Source organism: Quercus robur, chromosome 5 (genome assembly GCF_932294415.1).
Source record: "Quercus robur chromosome 5, dhQueRobu3.1, whole genome shotgun sequence".
Taxonomy (NCBI): Eukaryota; Viridiplantae; Streptophyta; class Magnoliopsida; order Fagales; family Fagaceae; genus Quercus; species Quercus robur.
Genome location: NC_065538.1, coordinates 71,029,292 through 71,050,035, shown reverse-complemented (window position 1 = coordinate 71,050,035; position 20,744 = coordinate 71,029,292). Strand labels below are relative to the sequence as shown.

The 20,744-nt window shown below is 38.6% G+C and overlaps 2 protein-coding genes across 4 annotated transcripts; both read right to left on the bottom strand.

The window, feature by feature from the left end:
- Positions 1-7,688: 7,688 nt before the first annotated feature.
- On the bottom strand, positions 7,689-11,471 carry LOC126726929 (uncharacterized). Of its 2 annotated transcripts, none has more exons than XM_050432346.1 (7): positions 11,272-11,471; positions 10,218-10,584; positions 9,946-10,107; positions 9,601-9,763; positions 9,412-9,492; positions 9,207-9,312; positions 7,689-8,084 (listed from the first exon to the last, which is right to left on the bottom strand). In XM_050432346.1, the coding sequence occupies exons 2-4, from the start codon at positions 10,576-10,578 to the stop codon at positions 9,606-9,608; spliced, it is 681 nt and encodes a 226-aa protein (XP_050288303.1). In that variant the 5' UTR covers positions 10,579-10,584; positions 11,272-11,471; the 3' UTR covers positions 7,689-8,084; positions 9,207-9,312; positions 9,412-9,492; positions 9,601-9,605. The 2 variants fall into 2 exon arrangements, with proteins under 2 accessions (XP_050288303.1, XP_050288302.1); XM_050432345.1 differs by having other exon boundaries at positions 9,617-9,763; positions 11,272-11,470.
- A 3,494-nt stretch (positions 11,472-14,965) lies between these two features.
- On the bottom strand, positions 14,966-20,096 carry LOC126726928 (scarecrow-like protein 13). Of its 2 annotated transcripts, none has more exons than XM_050432342.1 (2): positions 19,923-20,096; positions 14,966-17,074 (listed from the first exon to the last, which is right to left on the bottom strand). In XM_050432342.1, exon 2 carries the CDS (start codon positions 16,823-16,825, stop codon positions 15,149-15,151), a length of 1,677 nt encoding a protein of 558 aa, XP_050288299.1. In that variant the 5' UTR covers positions 16,826-17,074; positions 19,923-20,096; the 3' UTR covers positions 14,966-15,148. The 2 variants fall into 2 exon arrangements, with proteins under 2 accessions (XP_050288299.1, XP_050288301.1); XM_050432344.1 differs by having other exon boundaries at positions 14,966-17,077; positions 19,923-20,055.
- Positions 20,097-20,744: the final 648 nt, after the last annotated feature.

The window sequence follows — 20,744 nt, the reverse complement described above, 5'->3', positions numbered from 1 at the left end:
ATAGTATTTATTTTATTTCTGTATTTTTTTTAGTAGTAGTCTTTTAATATCAATCTTCTTTCTTTTGGTAATGTAAAATATTGTGGGGTCCAATAATTTATGGGTCCGGCCCACACGCTTATGGGAAGTCCATCGGTCTTAAACTGAAGGAGGCCAGGGCCCAAACTCGAAACTAGGAAACATAAAAATAGCCTGAAGACATAGTCGAGGACGGTTTCGTCCTCGGCAGATCCAAAACCTCAGGGATAGTAATGGAATACGAGTAAGCTAGAAAGATCAGAAAATATCCTGGGGAAGTTGTCTTTAATGCCCTTCCCTGACATAGCACTCCCCCTAACAGGGCCGGGATCTTAGGCATTATGGATCATCTCCAGCAATCTTTGGGATTAGACTGATGGGACAGATAGCTGTCCTAGAAAGATCGACCCTACACGTGGACGAAGGACAACAAACGTAGACTAGTATAAAAGAGAATGTTATACGACCAAAGTGGGGGGGGCTCTCTCATCTAGCTTCTGAAAAAGACTTGATGAAAGAGAAGGCCTGGAGAATATACGCCGGACACCACCTAAAAACCCGCCGACGGGTAACCGAGGACAACACCATCGCTCCTCGGACATGATCCGAGGAGCCAAATCCTCCTAGACACAAGATTAAAGGGCCTGAATATCCAGCCCAAAACTTTATCTCATGTTAGTTCACCTAAAGTCCGGCCCGAAATGTCCCCCTGTGATCCAACGCTGGCCTTTTAATCCCACTCTCTACAAATATTATTGTGAGGGGCTTTCCGTGTGCGAGCCCAACATCGTTGTTGGGCCGTTAAAGATTTTGTGTCCCTACAATTGGCGCCGTCTGTGGGAAAGGCTTGCGCGTTGGCGTAGGAGGTGTTTGAGTCAACTCTCTAGTCAGCTGAGGTTCGTGGGATTCCCTCCATCTCCGGCGACATGCCGTCGTTGCTCCGACCTGAATTTTTGCTAGGGGCTACGCCCTGCAGTGTCAACAGCGCGGACAGCTCTAGGGGCTTCCGGCTTCAGGCCAAATCCCTCCCCCGCCATGGTCTAGAGGTTGATCTCCAACAAGTAATGGACAGAACCAAGGCCTTGCATGGTCCTCGGACCCAAGCCTATGGGGAAACCAAGTACAAAAAAGAGATCTTACAAGTAATGGACAGAACCAAGGTCTTGCATGGTCCTCGGACCCAAGCCTATGGGGAAACCAAGTACAAAAAAGAGATCTTACAAGTAATGGACAGAACCAAGGCCTTGCATGGTCCTCGGACCCAAGCCTATGGGGAAACCAAGTACAAAAAAGAGATCTTATAAGTAATGGACATAACCAAGGCCTTGCATGGTCCTCGGACCCAAGCCTATGGGGAAACCAAGTACAAAAAAGAGATCTTACAAGTAATGGACAGAACCAAGGCCTTGCATGGTCCTCGGACCCAAGCCTATGGGGAAACCAAGTACAAAAAAGAAATCTTATAAGTAATGGACAGAACCAAGGCCTTGCATGGTCCTCGGACCCAAGCCTATGGGGAAACCAAGTACCAAAAAAGAGATCTTACAAGTAATGGACAGAACCAAGGCCTTGCATGGTCCTCGGACCCAAGCCTATGGGGAAACCAAGTACCAAAAAGAGATCTTACAAGTAATGGACAGAACCAAGGCCTTGCATGGTCCTCGGACCCAAGCCTATGGGGAAACCAAGTACAAAAAAGAAATCTTATAAGTAATGGACTGAACCAAGGCCTTGCATGGTCCTCGGACCCAAGCCTATGGGGAAACCAAGTACAAAAAAGAGATCTTACAAGTAATGGACAGAACCAAGGCCTTGCATGGTCCTCGGACCCAAGCCTATGGGGAAACCAAGTACAAAAAAGAGATCTTACAAGTAATGGACAGAACCAAGGCCTTGCATGGTCCTCGGACCCAAGCCTATGGGGAAACCAAGTACAAAAAAGAAATCTTACAAGTAATGGACAGAACCAAGGCCTTGCATGGTCCTCGGACCCAAGCCTATGGGGAAACCAAGTACAAAAAAGAGATCTTACAAGTAATGGACAGAACCAAGGCCTTGCATGGTCCTCGGACCCAAGCCTATGGGGAAACCAAGTACAAAAAAGAAATCCTACAAGTAATGGACAGAACCAAGGCCTTGCATGGTCCTCGGACCCAAGCCTCTGGGGAAACCAACTACTTAAAAAGAAGCATACAAGTTTTGGACAGAACCAAGGCCTTGCATGGTCCTCGGACCCAAGCCTCTGGGGAAACCAACTACTTAAAAAGAAGCATACAAGTTTTGGACAGAACCAAGGCATTGCATGGTCCTCGGACTCAAGCCTATGGGGAAACCAAGTACGCAAAAGCGCCATCGGAGTCCCCTAACTCCCAGTCGATTGCTCGCATGGAATATTTATAAATCATCAGCCTTGGACGATATTCACGCACTTATCACAGAGTACCCAACTGATATTCCGGTTAGTTTCTTAGGTTTGATTTATTACAAGTTATCGATATAATGCATGATAGTGCTGACAGACGAGAGTTGGTTAGATTATGCTTCAAAGTAGCTTTATCACAAATATTTTCAAAGCAACACATACATAGAGCACATTCGTTCACAAAGTTGTGTTGCCCATTAGACCAACGCTTAAAACATGTAAATCAATTTCCATTTTTATTGCGATGAAGAAATAGTACAGTGTACAAACGAAAAGCTGGAATCAGCCTACGTCAAAGCTTACTACATAATCAAGAAAAAGAAAAATACAAGAAAGCTGGAGAAAGCCGAGGAGGTATGTCGGAGGAAAGGTTGGCTACAGCTCCGAGACCTTATTCTTCCCCCGCACCCTTACCTGCCCATAACTCAGGCAGCTCAAGAGACCCAACTTGAACCTGACACCGTTGAAGAAAAGGTGCAGGGAGTTGGAGGTGGTGGGGCTTTCTCTAAATATACGCCTGCCGCAAAGCAGAGGCGCTGATGGAGGAAAACCCTTCTTCTGCCGCACCAAAACTCTGGCATGGACAGAACCTGCTTCGGATTTTGACTAAAAGAGAGGAAGATTCCTTTCCCCCTCGGTGGAGATGGAGTACCCTCCTGAACTTGTGCTTCCTGTGCCCATACCTTACTGTTATAAGCCTCATGAAGACACGGCGCCTCTGCGGCGGAGGAAGTTCTTTCTTCCCAACCCTCGCTTTCGACAAGTTATGCCAAGAAAGGAGAGCTCCGGGTATGGGAAGCTTGATGTGGGAGAAAACTAAAAGGCTGGGTGTATATATAAAGCAACCCTCCCTCCCTCCTATTTATTTGAAAAGACAAGATAGTGACAGTCAACTTAGGCGGCGTCCCAAGGAGCGCTACAGACAAAGTGGTCTTGGCTCAACTTCCAACGTCAACTGCAGCCAAAAGACTGAAGGAGCCTCGTAAAGGCGCGCCTCGATCTTTGGGGCGTCAGAGAAGTACTGCATGGCCAGAGGTTGCAGAAATATCTCTTAATCCGCGGGTTCATTGAATTCGCGACCCAGGCCCGTTTTGCATAAAGGCCCAGGGACACCCTGTTCGGCACCTCGGGAAATGCCTAATGAAAGGGAAAACCAAGTACTAATGCAGACATTGGTCTTGGATGGAACCTAAGGCTTGCATGGTCCTCGGACTCAAGCTAAAAGGGAAAACCAAGTACTAATGCAGACATTGGTCTTGGACAGAACCTAAGGCTTGCATGGTCCTCGGACTCAAGCTAAAAGGGAAAACCAAGTACTAATGCAGACATTGGTCTTGGACAGAACCTAAGGCTTGCATGGTCCTCGGACTCAAGCTAAAAGGGAAAACCAAGTACTGATGCAGACGTTGGTCTTGGACAGAACCTAAGGCTTGCATGATCCTCGGACCCAGGCTAAAAGGGAAAACCAAGTACTAATGCGGACATTGGTCTCGGGCAGAACCTAAGGCTTGCATCGTCCTCGGACTCAAGCTAAAAGGGAAAACCAAGTACTGATACGGACATTGGTCTCGGACAGAACCTAAGGCTTGCATCGTCCTCGGACTCAAGCTAAAAGGGAAAACCAAGTACTAATGCAGACATTGGTCCCGGATAGAACCTAAGTCTTGCATGGTCCTCGGACCCAAGCTAAAAGGGAAAACCTAGTATCGATAAAGACCCAAGTCTCGGACTCAAGCCTAAAGGGAAAAAGTCAAGTACATAAGATAAAACGCATAAGTCTTGAACAAAACCCAGGTTTTGCAAAGTCCTCAGACTCAGGCTGCTTGGGAAATCAACTGCCTGAATGAAGAAATTTCTCGGCTTAAATACTGGAAAGGGTTAAGTCTCGCGTATCATGAAAATGGCAGAACAACCTAATGATCGTCAACCTAAAGAGGCCATTCATCCGGTGGGTAACACGTCCTCGGATAGCTACTTCTTACATCTTATTGAAGCATTTAATACCCATCACGGCTAATTTTAAGATAAGTCTCATTCCTCACTGGTCGGATTGCTATGTTGAATAATAATTTTGTTAAAGTCATCGTGGCATCTTTTTATCAACGATTACTTTGGCCTTATTTATTATCGATTGAAATGCTATACTATTATGCCGAGCAGCGCTTTCACATTTGTTAAAATATATAAACAAGACATACGAAATAGAGTAACAATAACTTTTATTAATATGAAAAATTGTTACAATGTACAAGGAAGGGCTTAAACGAGCCTATACAAAAAATGAACTGCTAAAACAGTAACAACATCCGTAACACAAGTAAACCATCAGGTGTCTTCTGAATTCGCCTTCAAAGTCTTTCTGAAATCTATGCCTCAGTACTGCTCATATCAGGAGAAGATCCTTATACAAAAATAATGAAGGAGAAGGAAGAAGAATTAGAAGACATGGAAGCACTTCAGCAAGCTCTTGTCACTGAAGAATCCAAGGGAAAAAGAAGATGGAGGACATGAGCGGGAAGGAGGAGAAGAAGAGGGAAGCAATGAAAAGAAAGTAAAAGGAGCAAAAGAGGGAGAAGGGGAGCCATATTAGGTATGCTCATAAGAGAGCGGATGGAGATGACAAGGGAGGTTTTCGACTCGGTCACACCAGAAATGGGGTGTGACGAGTCCCTGCTTCGGATTTTGGCTAAAAGAATGGGGAGGCAAATCTTAAGCCTCCGCCATCCTTGCCCTGACCGAGCCATCTCAAGTTTTGTCAGGACATGGCATTTCTGGGAAAGGAAGGATTTGTTCATGGTGGATTACTATGAGAGAAGTATTATTGAGTAGGGAGGAGTCGGATGGAGGAAGTGGATTCTGAGAAGAACGTGAGGGATTCAGATATGAGAGAGTCACCCTCTGTCTTCTCTCTTTATATAGGGAACGAAGAAGAGGGTATGTGACATATTCAGATCCCCAGGGAAATCCAGAGTATAACGCGCCGTTTCGTTCTCCCACACCATCAGTAACCGTTGCATCTGGGAGGCCTCGTAAATGGGAAGACATTAAAGACACGCTGCAGATAACCACGTAGCATAACGGCAGCGTGCGCAAATCCAGGAAAAACGGCTCGTAGACCGGTGCGTTCCTTGTGGAGGGGAAGAGTCACCAGTGTTGATCAAGATCCGAAGAAAGTGAACGGCAATAAGGGCTTGACATCATCAAAATCCACCTGTCCTACCATGATGTTGGACAGCAGGATTTTGAGGGGCTAATGTGGGGTCCAATAATTTATGGGTCCGGCCCACACGCTTATGGGAAGCCCACCGGTCTTAAACTGAAGGAGGCCAGGGCCCAAGCTCGAAACTAGGAAACATAAAAATAGCCCGAAGACATAGCCAAGGACGGTTTCGTCCTCGGCAGATCCAAAACCTCAGGGATAGTAATGGAATACGAGTAAGCTAGAAAGATCAGAAAATATCCTGGGGAAGTTGTCTTTAATGCCCTTCCCTGACATGGCACTCCCCCTAACAGGGCCGGGATCTTAGGCATTATGGATCATCTCCAGCAATCTTTGGGATTAGACTGATGAGACAGATAGCTGTCCTAGAAAGATCGACCCTACACGTGGACGAAGGACAACAAACGTAGACTAGTATAAAAGAGAATGTTATATGACCAAAGTGGGGGGGGCTCTCTCATCTAGCTTCTGAAAAAGACTTGATGAAAGAGAAGGCCTGGAGAATATACGCCGGACACCACCTAAAAACCCGCCGACGGGTAACCGAGGACAACACCATCGCTCCTCGGACATGATCCGAGGAGCCAAATCCTCCTAGACACAAGATTAAAGGGCCTGAATATCCAGCCCAAAGCTTTATCTCATGTTAGTTCACCTAAAGTCCGGCCCGAAATGTCCCCCTGTGATCCAACGTTGGCCTTTTAATCCCACTCTCTACAAATATTATTGTGAGGGGCTTTCCGTGTGCGAGCCCAACATCGTTGTTGGGCCGTTAAAGATTTTGTGTCCCTACAAATATTATTATTTAAGTTTTTAAATAACTTTTACAAACTAATATGTATATATGTATAGTAATTTAGAGATTTTATTTATTTATTATGTTAATTGCCACATCCATTTGTGTGTTTTATATAGTCAAATTTTCATATCTTATTATATAGTTAAACCAATGTAGTCAATTTCGCATCAAACGCAATTTCGATTTCGCCATGAAATATAGTTTCGATTTGGCCAGGTAAACGAAATATTTCGTTACCTATTTGATACAGGTGTACTGTTTTGGGATTGCCTCTATTTATTTAGTTAAGTATGAATTTATTAATTTTATATTTATCAACAAAAAAAAAAAATTAAGAGAAATATTATGTTCACAATTGGCCCAACATTTTCACAATAAATCCTAAGTGGTGAGTTGTTACTAGCTATTACTAGTGGGCAAAAAATTAATTTTAGTGGTGGATTCAAATTAGAGTCAGTAACAACTTACTACCTAAATTTGTTACGAAGGTGTTGTAAAAAAATGTTATGAACATAACACTTCTCAAAATTTAAAATCCACATATTTTATAAACCTAAAATTTAGCCTAAATAAATTAACCAATTTATTACCTTAAATAACATTTTTTTAAAAATAAATTAAAAATTAAAAATTTTAACATTTTTTTATTATACCGGCCGAAACGTCAATATTGGACAAAATATCTGAAATATTCTCGTTTATTGGCCAAAACATCAATATTGGTTGAAATATCTGATATAAACTTTGGAGAATAAATATTTGAAATATTCTTGTTACAATACAACCTGATATTTTTTTCATACATTTTAGAGAAGTACTGGTAGTTAGCATAACCAGTGCAATACGAAATTGACTTCCTTTAACCTGATTTTTTCAATTATAAAATTGAAAACACACCGTGTGTAAAAGAGTTTTTCCCTTAAAAGAAAAATTGATCTAAACCAGTTTAAAGCTAAAATTTTCCCTTTGTTCATTCATTTATTCAAAAGACTTAGAATTACTTGAGATGAATAAAGATCCCAACAATAACAGTGTCACTAATTCGCCTAGTAGTTGGAAGGACGATTCAAACAGGTGGTTTTAAACCCATCCCAAACCGTTCATAAGCGAAACGGTCAGCAAATTAATAAAGTATACTGAAAAAATGGAAAGGTTAGTTGATTCAGCTTACTGGGTTTGGCTGTTGTTTGCTAAGATATTCAGTATTTATTAACAATAGGGAGATCATCTCTCTTCAACAATATATTGCTTATATATACTGACATGGTCCATAATTGTTTGAATTCTGTGTAAAATGTAGAAAAATAACACACAGAAAGATGTAATAAACTTGAGTATGCCATTGAAATACTCAACAGCAAAATAACAAGCAGCAAGAATCATCCCAAAAAATCAAATTAAATATTTGCGTATAAATAGATAAGTGCAGTCAATGAACCCAAAGTTCCTAGGATTTGCAAAAAGGCATCAATACAATTCACCCAGCTGAGGTGGAAGAATCAAGCTTCAGTCTCTGATTATTTCTATGGTCATGTTATTCTAACATCATGCAGCCCTGTCCAACAATTTATCTATGCCCTGGCCCGTAAAGCAATTCCTTTTCGTTTTCTCCATCCTGCACAACACTACGAAATAACCAAAAAGATGAACAATCAATCAGCCTAGAGCAAGAGTTGCTGATACATGATGATAAGTGTAACTGTTGAACCAAAAAAAAAATCCAGAAAAGCTATGGGCTAATATGCATCATCCATGTGTGAAATGTGAGCCTGGCATGCACCTTCAAGCTAAATATGAGTGCAAGTAAATTTCTGAGATCTCATGTATAATTAATATGATATCTGAGCCAATTACTCATATATAAAGGGTTTTGGAATAACTTGCCACAATCCAATTCAAAATCGACAAGTGACATTATCTACTATATAAGAAAAGACTAACTATTAAATAGGTAAACAACTAGTAGTCATTGAAAAAACCATTCACCAAGTATCACTGGATGCATGGTATGAATGATGATGCTATGCAGTATTTCTGATTTAACCAGTTAATATCATACTTTTTGCCCCCACCCCAAGAGCAGGGAGGGTGGGCAGCAGGGAAGGGGGAGGGTAGGGGAACTTAGGAGGGGAAAAGATTGCCGTAACTCTCCATGACTCAAAAGTTGCCAGACAAGGACCATGTCACTGTTATGCTAATTTGAAGGCTACATATTTCTGACAATTCATATAATGTCATTTCCCTTCCATCAATTCAACCTACATTCTTCTCTTTGCCTGTGCTTCCAAATGCCTTCAATTTAAAGTTTTAAACAATATGACCATTTATCCATGTCTTCACAGGTTTCCATGAACCTGATCAAACATTACCCTGGACCCTTGACCGTTCCTTTCTTTCATTAGGGGAACTAATTATGTGTTTTAAGTTTCAAAATGTATGCTAGTTGAATCCATTTTTAAGATCATTCAAAGAGTAGAAAAGGCTTACAAAAGAAATTTTTATCTTCCATTAGAATTAGTAAACAATCTATTTAATGCAACGAAATTGTAAAAAAGTCTAAACCAAATTGAATGAAAGGACAGCAGACAATGTCAGGTAATATACAAAAAAAATATTCCATATTCTACAACTGCACCAAATAGTAGGGATAAGATGATTTCATTGTATTAAAAGCAATTTACATGGACGGTAATCAGCAGACATGACAGCCCAAAAAAAAAAAAACTGACAATAGTTTATTAACTTACATATCTTCAATCCAGAAACTCTTCAGAAGAGCTAAGCAAACTTCATTTTTTGCATGTGGCCAAGTAAAAGGTCCCCTCTCTTCAATAGCCAAGACAGATGTTCATCCTGAAATGTGATACCAAAAACTTATTGAAATCCTCCATGCAATGGTTTAAGTATATCAAACAGCCATTAGCATCCCAGCAAGTTCATGTGTCTTCATACCTTTAAATGAACAGTTCATACAAGTTTCAGGCCATCATTAATTACCAGCTGTGTCTCCTCCCCATGGCAGTTTCAGTTGAACTGGATAAAATTGACCATGCTTAGAAACAGATTAATATAGAAGACAAAAGTTTTGCTGAAAAAATAAAGGAGAGTGTAATACAGTTGTGCAACTGATAAATAACTTACATAAGTTATTCTATACCTTCTGCACCACTTTGGTCACTTTGACCAGTAGCCTCTTTCATAACAGAATTTGCTGAATTGTTTACTGTGCGAGCAAGATGCTTAACACGATTTAAGCGTAAACTTTGCAGTGATCTACCAGAATCAGAATCTCCAACTGGAGAACCTATCATATGGAAATGGAACTACATTTAAATTAAGTTCTTTTGCGACCACATTAATCACAGTAACATAGCAACAATATCACATTACGCTTGGAAAACTGCTAAAACAGTACTTAACAATAAATTGTCAGTACACAAAATTTAAACACTTTAGATTTATCAAATGTGAACTTAAACAACTTACGGTTGCTAGTAACATCCCCCTTGTTTACAACTGCTGCAACGACTTGGCAATTGCCTGTAAGCTCACCCACAGAATGATTCAATGTCCGAGCAAGATGTCTTACGTGACTTAGACGTAACGTTCTTTGGAAATGAGCGGATTTGTGGGCTAGAGCTTCCAAACCTATAGAAGCAGCAAATTCACTGTAAATACATAATCATTTTCATGCAAAAGCTCTCCTTATGTATCTTTCTAAGGACTAATCAAGAGCTCATAATATATGAAATACTCACCCTCAGACTTTGTGCATTCCACAATTAGTTTTTCTTGGCCTTGATTGATTTGAACATGAGGAACAGTATTACACTGGTCACTAGGTCCTGAAACAGAAATTACTGCTTGATGTTCATTGACTGTGATGGTTTCACTTCTAGACACAACACTTCTTTCTCCGGTTTGAGAACCCAACCTCACATTTTCAGCTCTTAGCCTTCTTAATTGATAGTTTCTACGACGCCTAGCAAGATGTTTTTCTCTCTGCTCAACAGTCATAGACTGTCTTCTTTGCCTGTCCCGTATACGCCGCCTTTCTCTTTCTTGCTCCCTTTGCATTCTCCGCAGCTCCAACCTCCCCGATTCCTCTTCCATCCTCATTCAAATCTGCTCTCAACACTCAAAACATCAACAAACTTGCCACACATTCACCTCATTATTCTATAAACTACCCAAAAAAAAAAAACAATTTCCGTATTTCCTCATTTTCTCAGAACCCCAACAAATTCAATGAATCCAAAACCAACATGGTAAAAAATACAACCCAATAACACAAATACAATAATCAAAAAAAAAAAAAAAAAAATCTACAACCCCAAAACACAACATCTCAATTGACCTTAACCATATTATAAGCAAAACTACAAATTTCAACATGAACATTCTTAGATAAACATCAAACAGAGACACAACCAGCAACAACAACAACACCCTTAACGAACAAAGTTGTTATTTGTTAATGTCATATGTTATACAAATCAATATAAAACCAAACCACCACACACAATAAAACAAGCAATTCGTGACAAAACCAACAGAACCAACCTATGACTCAACAAACACCCATGTTCTTTTTATCCAAAAAAATAAATACCTATGTTCTGATTCGCTCTCTAAACCATATAAACACATCAATCAGATTCAAAAACAATAACAATGAAAATGACTGCTTTTTTTTTTTTTTCCTTCTAAACAATTGATCAAAATAAATAAAATGGATTCGGTTTGAAATGAATGAATTGTGTGATACAAAACTTGGGATTTGAATAAAAAAATAATTAAAAAAAAAAAAACCTCTGAGAGTGGCCTTTTGTTGTCGGAGACCGAGCAATGTGCATTTTTCGACTTCTGTGTTTGTGTTTGTGTTTTGAGTTTGTGTTTAGCGGACCTTTGTAACCGTTTAGTCAGCGATTTGGGCTAATGAGGTTTTGACAGCTAATTTTTTGAGCTTATTTTGTGGGATTCATTTGTATATATGCTAATGAAGCTCTCGAAACGTTTCGGATTTTTTAAGACTTTTTCTGTTTTTGGTCAATATTCAATAAGAAGATTATGGCAAGCCCGAAATTAACGCAGCTATTTAAAATTAAATTAAATTTCCCCTTGAGTCCTCTATAAAAGTGCTTTTTTAATATAAATAAAAGAAAATATTTTTTACTTTTAATTCGATAGTTGAGAGAAAGAGGATTCATGCTCCCTTGAAAACATAAAAAAATAAATCTCATAAATAACTTTTTATTTAAATTTAAGAAGGAATGGTAGAGATTAAATTTTTTGAAAATATATAAATAAAATAGATATCATATCTTAAAAGACATAGATCTATCTTAAAAAATTTTCGAATTGTCTATAACTATATAAGTTATTGCTTTTTCTTTAAAAAAAAAAAGTTATTGTTTTGATAGTCTAGGTATATAAAATTATATTCTTCTAAAAAAAAGTATATAAAATTATATATATACTTTTATTAGTCTGGACATTTATAGTCTTTCTGCAAGATGAATAATAGACTTGTTAATTTAGTTTCTAATTTTTTTTTGGGTTAAAAAGCACATGAAATTGTAAGTGAATCCCTCTCATCTAATAAGAACCAATCGCTAACATAGCTCTTTATCATTAGACCAAGACACCAATTAGTTTTTGGTGTAGACGGGGATTGAACTTCAGATCCCTTATTCAATCATCAGAGATTTTACTAGTTAAACTAACTGGAACCCACAAAATGTGTTATACATTGGAAAAGCTAGAAAGGAAGGGGGGAAAAAAGTTGTGTTAATTTTCCTATTTGGGGATATACTAGAAGTATAGAAAGCAAAGAAGTTGAAATCATAAACATTCCTTTATGACTCACCTTGTTCTTTGGTCACTTAATTTTGGGTGGTTTAGAGGTGCTGGGCTGTTTTGAGTGTTTATGCTGTGTCATGTGAAGAAAACTTGCTACTAGTTGATAGAGATTTAGTTATGGAAGATTTAGTAAATGGGTGATTATATAGTCCTGATTCTTTGCATCACAAAAACATGAAGAATGTAACATGATAATATTAATTTCTTTGTGCAGAAAGCTAATGAGACTTTCTTATATCAGGCATTGATAAGTGACTTTTCTAGTTAACATGTCAACGAATGTTTCCCTTGGTTTGCAGATGAAAGCTTGCACAACTGGTTCTTTATGAAAGCCGCAGGTATTGCATAGAAATCAGCTATATTCATCACAGTCGATCATGTGAGAAGCCTAGCGTGAATGAAGGCAGAACCTACCAAAGTCATAGCCAAATTCCCAGTTCAGTGAATCACATAGAAGTGTTTTTAATTGTGCAATTGATTGACATGAAATTAATGAAAACCAGTATCACACAATTTCTTTGAAACTGTCTCCAAATTGTATCTTCGATCAATAGCCACAAGGTTCTTAGGCTTTTTGATTCGTGTGAAAAGGGAAAGGATAGAAAACTGAGAATAGAAACTGTTGGGTGATATCTATGTTCATTTATTTGGTTAGGAAAATCGGTCTTGTGTGTCCTCAAATGTTGTATGAAAATCATCGTATATTTTGCAAAAGAATAACTTATTTGGCAGCACCTCACCAAGAATGGTCTCACTATCCGATATGATAAACTAGGCTATCTAGCTATAACTGGGATTTAGAACCACTAAGGATGTACTTTTAAGCACATAAACAAAGAAAAATACAATTAGGTAGTAACCTTTTTTGAGAAACAAACACACACACACAGAAGGGAGAGGGAAAGGGGTTCTAACACAAAGGCACATCACAATTCCACTCAAAAGCCATGGTAACTTTTAAGGGAGGGTGGGGCAAGTTATACTACACACAACACACTCTCTTAAGCAATGTGGGACAATTACCCATTCTTTTTTTTTTGAAAAACAAACACACACACACACACAAGGAAGAGGGAAAGGGGTTCTAACACAAAGGCACACCACAATTAGGTAGTAACCTTGTAAGCAATTACAGCAAATCATCTAAAAAATTTATGGCCTGTTTGGTATCCCATTTTCAGCAATGTTGTTTGTTGTTTAAACATCCAAACAAGTGGGCTCAATGCTGAAATATGTGTTTGGTAAGTGATTCTTAACTATTATTGTTTGAGTTTAGTGTTCAAGCGTTGTTTGAATTTGTGTTTCACATGAGAGTCCAATACTCTAGGCCCACTTGACGTAAATTCATTGTGCTCTTCCACGTGTATAAGTAGATGGTCTCTTCTCTCCCACGCGTTAGTGCAGTGTGGCCTCTCAACAACGGCTCTCCCACGTGTCTATGCGGTAAGGAACTCTGTAAGCTTTTCTCCTGTCCCTCTCGCACAGCCATGTCACATCACCATAACTCACACACCCTCCATTAATCTCACACACCCACCCAATCCACCATAACTTGTCCCAACGACCATTATCTCCTTCATAATCGTTGAGCAGATCCCCCAAAATCAAAACCCTAAATTTACCACAAACATCTCCCCAAATCGTACGGCCTTTCAACCTCCACACCTACCATATTTACTCCCACAGCCCAGCCACACCCTTGAGCATCGTTTATTGTTGGATTTTGTCAAACCCACATCAGGCTTTTTCTCAAATCACCTTAACTGCCCTTTAAATCGCGTCAGACATTACATATGGAGCTCGCAAACACTGCTTCGTCCTATTCCTCACTTTATAATACACCCAACATCAAAGGTTTTATTTTAACATTCAAAACATGAAAATAATATAAACAACATAATAAAATAATATATCCAGCATAATAAACAACAGCCACAACCATCAGCCCATTAAAATATTATAGTACTTTTTTTTACAACCCACATTAAAAAAAATTTCTTTTTTTTTTGTTTTTGAGTTTAAGCTACAGTGAGCTGCCAAATTTTTTGAGCATAGCTTCTTTGCTGTAGAAACAATTCTGGGGAATTGGTTGCTAAATTGACATTTTAGTCAAGTTAGCAACCTCCTTGGGGATGCTTTGAGTTTAAGAAAGAGAATGTGTTTCAATAACGTCCTAGCCTCCTGCGTCCTAAAAGGCTAAAACTATACAAGTACTGGCATTAGAACCTTTAACTACAAGGGTCTACTGTCTACCAGCATCAGTAAACGCAAGTCACAGCTTACCAGTGATGTTCAGTAAACGTAAGTCGCAGCTTACCAGTGATGTTGATTATGCTCATGGAGTGTTAAAACATATTTGTTCTACTTGTAGCCAGAAAGACTCAGCAAAGGAATGCAAATGCTCTCTCTAGAATGAGGAACTAAAGAAACATATACACTGAAATAAAATATCAATGGTCTTATAAGTTAGACCTCCCCATCTGTAACCCCTCCCTTTATTTAAGCTCCAATTAACTCAGTATTAATATCTGCTCTTTGAAAATACTAGCCAAACATAAGACTGTTAAAGTCAGACATACTGATAAGCATTGTTGCCCTTAACCGAGAAGTTCCAAGCCCAACAGGTATATCATAATCAAGTGCAAGTATGAATCAGTCCTATTCTCTTTCATTCTTAGGTAGACATGTACAGTGAATTTAGAGATTCAGCTTCATGCTCTAATATAACTCAATTCTATGAAACTACAAATACCACCATCTCTTATGCTCTAGAAGTCGTAGAAAAAAATACAAAAAGAAGATTTACAGAATTTTTGCTAAGCAATCATCAACACCTCCAAGCAGAAGAGGTTGCCATGTTTCTCTCCAGCCAGCTAAGGTAAAGAGCCCCATCCCTCTTTTCAAGTCTATAATTCTCATGAAACTGCTGCTTCAATAGATTGTTAACAATGTTAGTCACAGAGGTACTCAATGGGTATCGAGTAAACCCTGCCATTGAAAGTCTCCTAATCCACTTTCCTAGAAGTTCATGCCGTTCAACCCTCTCAGCATTCTCACAAGCTATCATGTTAACTATGTCACGAGCTACACAGTGCTGCTCAGCACTGATACGCTGTTTGTCATTTCTTGGGCGAGCCACATCAATCGATTCAAACATAGCTGTATAATAGTCCAGGGTCTCCAGGAACCTTGTGAAAAATGGGGAAGTGTTGGTGTTGGACTCTTGCTCAACGATGGTCACAACCTTGGGTGACAAACTTTTAACCAGCCTCAATAGTCTGTCCCTGTGATTCTGTGTGCTCACACTCTCATCTGGCATGTGGTGTAAAACATAAGGAAAATTAACAGCCAATGCTTCCCCAGGTTGAACGTTAAGATTTTCTCGCACAACCTCACAACCAGACATGGCAGCATTATGAAACTCAAATGGTACTCTGCACGACTCAGCATACTTTGTCAGCCTCTGCTTTACAATATCAAGCCCTCCACCTCGAGCATGAAATGATTGGGAATCATCAACACCTGTGATTCGTACAAGAGGGGGCCCACCAGGCCGACATGCAAGAGAATGGATGAGATGCTCCCACTGTGTGCCCTGTGCAATCTGAAAATCAATGATGTGGATTCTGGGTTCATTTGCCATAACTTCCTCAATGACAGCATTTGAAGACTTGTAAGCAAATTGCCAGTAAGGGCAAATCTGATAAAGGATAGTCATGTACGACTTTAGTTCTGAGCTTGTTGGTTCTACAGAGCTTGTTGGTTCTACACACTTTAGGGCTTTGTAGATGGAACTACCCGAGCGCTCTAACCTTGCTCTAAGCCCTTCCAACATGTAAGCACCCAAACGTTGGATTGGCTCACCAGAGACTGACACTTGCTTTCCCAATAATTCCATCCAATCAACTGCAGTTGTCAGTTCATCACGGGCTATAGCATCTGCACAGTAAATGAGCCCCTTTCTCAGGTCTAGTGAGGGATCCATTTGCACCAATTGATTCCAATCACACCCTGACACAAAAGTGGCTTTGTGAATCCCACTATTGGGACAGTAATGGCAACTGTCAACAATACCTGATTCAGAACCCAGCAATGAAATTTCTATTTCCCTGAGCTTGTGCTTGAATTCATTGCCATTATCAGCAACAGAAGAGCCACTTGCTGGCGATCCATATGTATTGTCAGGGGAATGATGTTGATCTGACAGGCATGACTGAGAAACTTGAGGGGAAAAGGGACTTCTGTTAGACAAAAAACTAGTGGCAGAAGGGGAATTGTAGTCAATATAACCAACAGTTGCTGGGGACGAATCCAGTGTGAAAAATTGAGGTTGTTCCGGGTAGGGTTGGAAGGAAACAGTTGTTCCTTGGCTGCCAGTATCTGGGCAGACATTGTTTTCTATAATCTGGAAATGCTGCACACAATAGGGATCAATTTCTTGCAATGGCTGGTGGTACAACCCATGTAAACTGGAAGAACTATGGTGTTCCTGGGAAGTTTGCATCTAAAATAGGAAATTATTGACTTAGCCAAGAAACAAAATGGAGAGTTGCCGGTGACGCTAAAAGTGTTCCCAGGACTTCAAATCACTCATTCATTGAATCACAACATACAGTTAGACAGTCAATCTTGATAAACAGTCAAGTATCCGCGAAGACTACATAAAAAGCTGGATGATTTGTTTGCCAGCAACAGCCTCAATCACCAAGTATTTCTGCTATCGTCAAGAAGTGAATTTTGAAACCAATATAATCTGCTAAAAAAAGAATATAAAAAAAGGATCAAACATGATTGCAACATTGATTTTGAAGAAAAAAGATCAAAGAAAAGGGATCAAGCAAGAGCAAGCAAGGATCACAAGAATAGCAATGTAGATATAATTCCAGAGAGAAAATGATGACACCAGCAACCAACCAAAAAAACCCAAGCTGTGAAGGAGTCCCAAACCAACAACTAGGGAGCATAACACCCATAGCACAATGCCAAGTTGGCAAAGGTTCAAGATAAAGATGGTGGAAGATAGTAGTTCCATTTGACTGTAAACCAAACGGAGTAACATCGACATCATCCTACCCAGAAAATGAGAAGAAAAGGTCATGTTCAATGAAATCTCCATTTTCCCACCTAACAGATGTAAACCATAGTATTTGGAACTCCTTTCTGAATTACTGTATTGTCTAATACTGACTCAAATGCAACATCCAGGTGCTTTTGTAGGATAAAGCATGCAAATCATAGCTCTCGTCTATCTTTTAAGTCCATGAAGCTTTCTATAGGTAAAACATCACCAAACAACCAATATCCTGTTTAGTCACCTCAGCAGCCATACTAGACAAACATGTAGTTCAGTCAATACAAATGCAAATCAAAAAGACAACCATAGACTCATAGAGTCCAAAAAGACATGAATGATTTAAGAAAAAACACTACAAGATTACAGTTCAACTTTAAGTTGATCCAGCAGGCACAACTTTAAAGGATAAAAATATTACTAGCCTCTCAAGCCTCAAGTAGCACGCTTCTGACTTCATTAAGGGCACATTTTTCCACAAGTCTAGTCTCAATACTTTTAAGTTCAAAGGACACAGAAATTAAAAGATAATTCTTGTCCCAACTTTCTATGAAGAGTGAAGACTATTCAACAAATTCTTCTTTGATCTTCATCAGGAGTGGTTCCACATCTCAAGCCCTTACAACCATTTAAGATGATACATAGATGTCCTTGCACTATGAGCTCTCAGCTCTTATTTGCTGCTCAGGCTATAGTGGTTCAGGCCCTACCTAAAGTTAAAGCCCAGTTAATGATCATGTATAGTTTCCCTAGTCAAGTCCTCCTTAGGACTAGAAGTCTAAGCCCCCATTCATGATCAGGGCCATTGGATTGACATTGATAGCAGGTTGTTGAAACTTTTTTCTACCAACATTAATAAAAATAAAATAGCAACTAACACAATAAAGCCATCACCTTTTTTTTCCCTGCTTTTGAATTTTTGGCTGGGTAGTCATGTATTTGCCAAGAAGATGCTAAGAGTAACTAAAACGTTTGACCAAGGAGTTGGTCAGTTGAATATGATGAATCAAATGCGACAAACTTCAATTGAGACAGACTTAGATAGAGTAGATGATTGACTTTCACTATAATGGGTGGAAAAGTAATGGGCAACACAAGAGAAAAATATTTAGAAAGTTTAGATTTCGGGTACATCTCTACAAAGAACTTTGAAGACAATTTCTGTACACAAGTCTAATTATCACCTATCCCATGGACTGTCACAAAGTAAATACATCAAATAGAGGGTGTTATGACCCGAGATGAGGGGTTGGATAAGTTGATATTTGAATTAGAAATTTATATAAATTTAGGCTTAGTGATAGATCTTTATCGGAATAAAGTAGTAGGAGATTAGTATTGTATTGTTATTTGCTTGTATTCAAATTGATTCCTATGTTTTAGGATAAGATTAGTTCCTATGTTTTAGGATTTGCTGATGAGGTTATCTCATCCTTGGCTATTTATGTAGGGGAAATGCATCAATGAGAACATTTTCTGCAGCTAAGCCACAAACTACACTAATTGGCCCCTATCCCATGGAGTGTCACAAAGTAAATACATCAGATAGAGGGTGAGAGGTGTCCCATAAAAAAATTTCTGCATCTAAGCCAAACTCTAATACCTACTCAATTTTCCCCAATATCAGACAAGTATTAAGAAAGAATTTAACCATTTCCATAAACCACTTAACTATATATTTTGCCTGTGTGTATGTGTCGGTGGCTTATGCCCTTACTGTGAAAGAATCTAATATACACTATAGCTATCTAAATCTAAGTCAACTATCCATCTTAAGAAAAGAAAACTTTTTTTTTAAGAAAAAAAAATTACTTTATGTAAGAGAGGAAGAACTACAGCTGTATCTAATGAAAAATTTACCTCAGATGACAAAGAGGGTGGTAAATCCTATTATATCACACCAAGTTCATAAGTAATTAAATTTGTAAAAAAAACCTACAGGTTTTTGTTCAACTTGAACAAAATGAATCAATCACTAGATCAACCTCAGCTGTGAGCCAAAAAGTTTCAATTTTTGTTGAGAAACAAACCAAATCTCAAGCCAATAACAACCTCCAATGTTGAAATCCCATATTACTACATAAAACACATCCTTGAATAGCCATCTCAATATTTTCAATAAAGGAATTAACTAATCAAATTTCAACAAAAGAATAAACAAATGCAAATTCCATGTTCAGACGCCAAATTGGAATTCAAACCAACAACAAGAAAAAACAAAATAAAATAAAAAAAAGAATAAAAAATTTCCACCTTTTACAAATTCAAAAACAAAACCACATACCCAAATCATAAAATCATCAACAAAAACTGAACCCCATAGCTCATAACCAATCCAAAGTTAAAAACAACAATAACCCACCTCCACAAAATCCCAACAGATGACCCAGAAAAAGTCTCCACCCACAGAAAACACTTCAAAATTAATGAACTCATAAACAACTTCAAAACCCACATATGAAACCAAAACTACTACAATATATCAATGGTAAAAATCAATGAGTACATAGTGATTACACACATGACATACCTTTGTCAGAACTCTCAGCACTCACAGGTTTTTTCGCTTTGTCTTTGAGATTCCTTAATCAATACCACAAACTTCAACCGTTCTGTCAGCCTCCAGTAATGATCTACTTGCTTGTTTTGAGGCTTTTATATAGAGTTTTTTTAGCTATATCTGCAAAAAAAAACAATTGCCCTCAACTACTCCCTAAACTACAATATTACCCTTTTATAAGTGATACTTGTCTTTTTGAAAAAGTGTGCACCTTGTTGAACCAAGTGACATTTCTTTATTATTCATTCACAACTTGGGGTTACTGGTTACCACTTACCAGGAAGGCAGGAACTCTAGATAAGCGTATGCAGAATATTCTATACTCGGCTAAAGTTTTTAATACCATACTTTGTAGACTTTTTATTGAGTGAGTCACATTGTAGACTGAAATAATTGAGAGTAAAACTTTCGACTTTATCAAAAGAGGAAAAAAAGAAGAAGAAGAAATGAGATTAGTTTCGAAATTTAGGAACCTTCTTGGGCAACTAATAATCCGCATGTAGCTTTCTATAAACGTGGGGGAATTGGAATTAGTACATGGGGTTTTGGGTTGGGTTTCCTTTTTTTTTTTCTTTTTTGGTGGAGATATCCAAACATACCATTGTATTAAAGGGTTAGGTTAATTTGATTTCAAAAGTATAAGACTAATATAACATAGGTCTTGTTAACAAGCGTTCGTTATAGAACTGTTTTAGAAAAATTTTAATATCATTTTCATGTGAAATATAAAAAGAGTGGTTTTAGTATCACATAAACCACCACAAATTTTATCACAACTATCTTACTTATCAG

Coding starts and splice junctions, on each gene's coding strand:
- LOC126726928 (XM_050432342.1), bottom strand. CDS start 16,825: ATGCAAACTTCCCAGGAACACCATAGTTCTTCCAGTTTACATGGGTTG.
- LOC126726929 (XM_050432345.1), bottom strand. CDS start 10,578: ATGAGGATGGAAGAGGAATCGGGGAGGTTGGAGCTGCGGAGAATGCAA. Junction 10,108..10,217: donor GGAATGCACAAAGTCTGAGG/GTGAGTATTTCA, acceptor CTGCTTCTATAG/GTTTGGAAGCTCTAGCCCAC. Junction 9,493..9,616: donor TGACCAAAGTGGTGCAGAAG/GTATAGAATAAC, acceptor AATTTTATCCAG/TTCAACTGAAACTGCCATGG.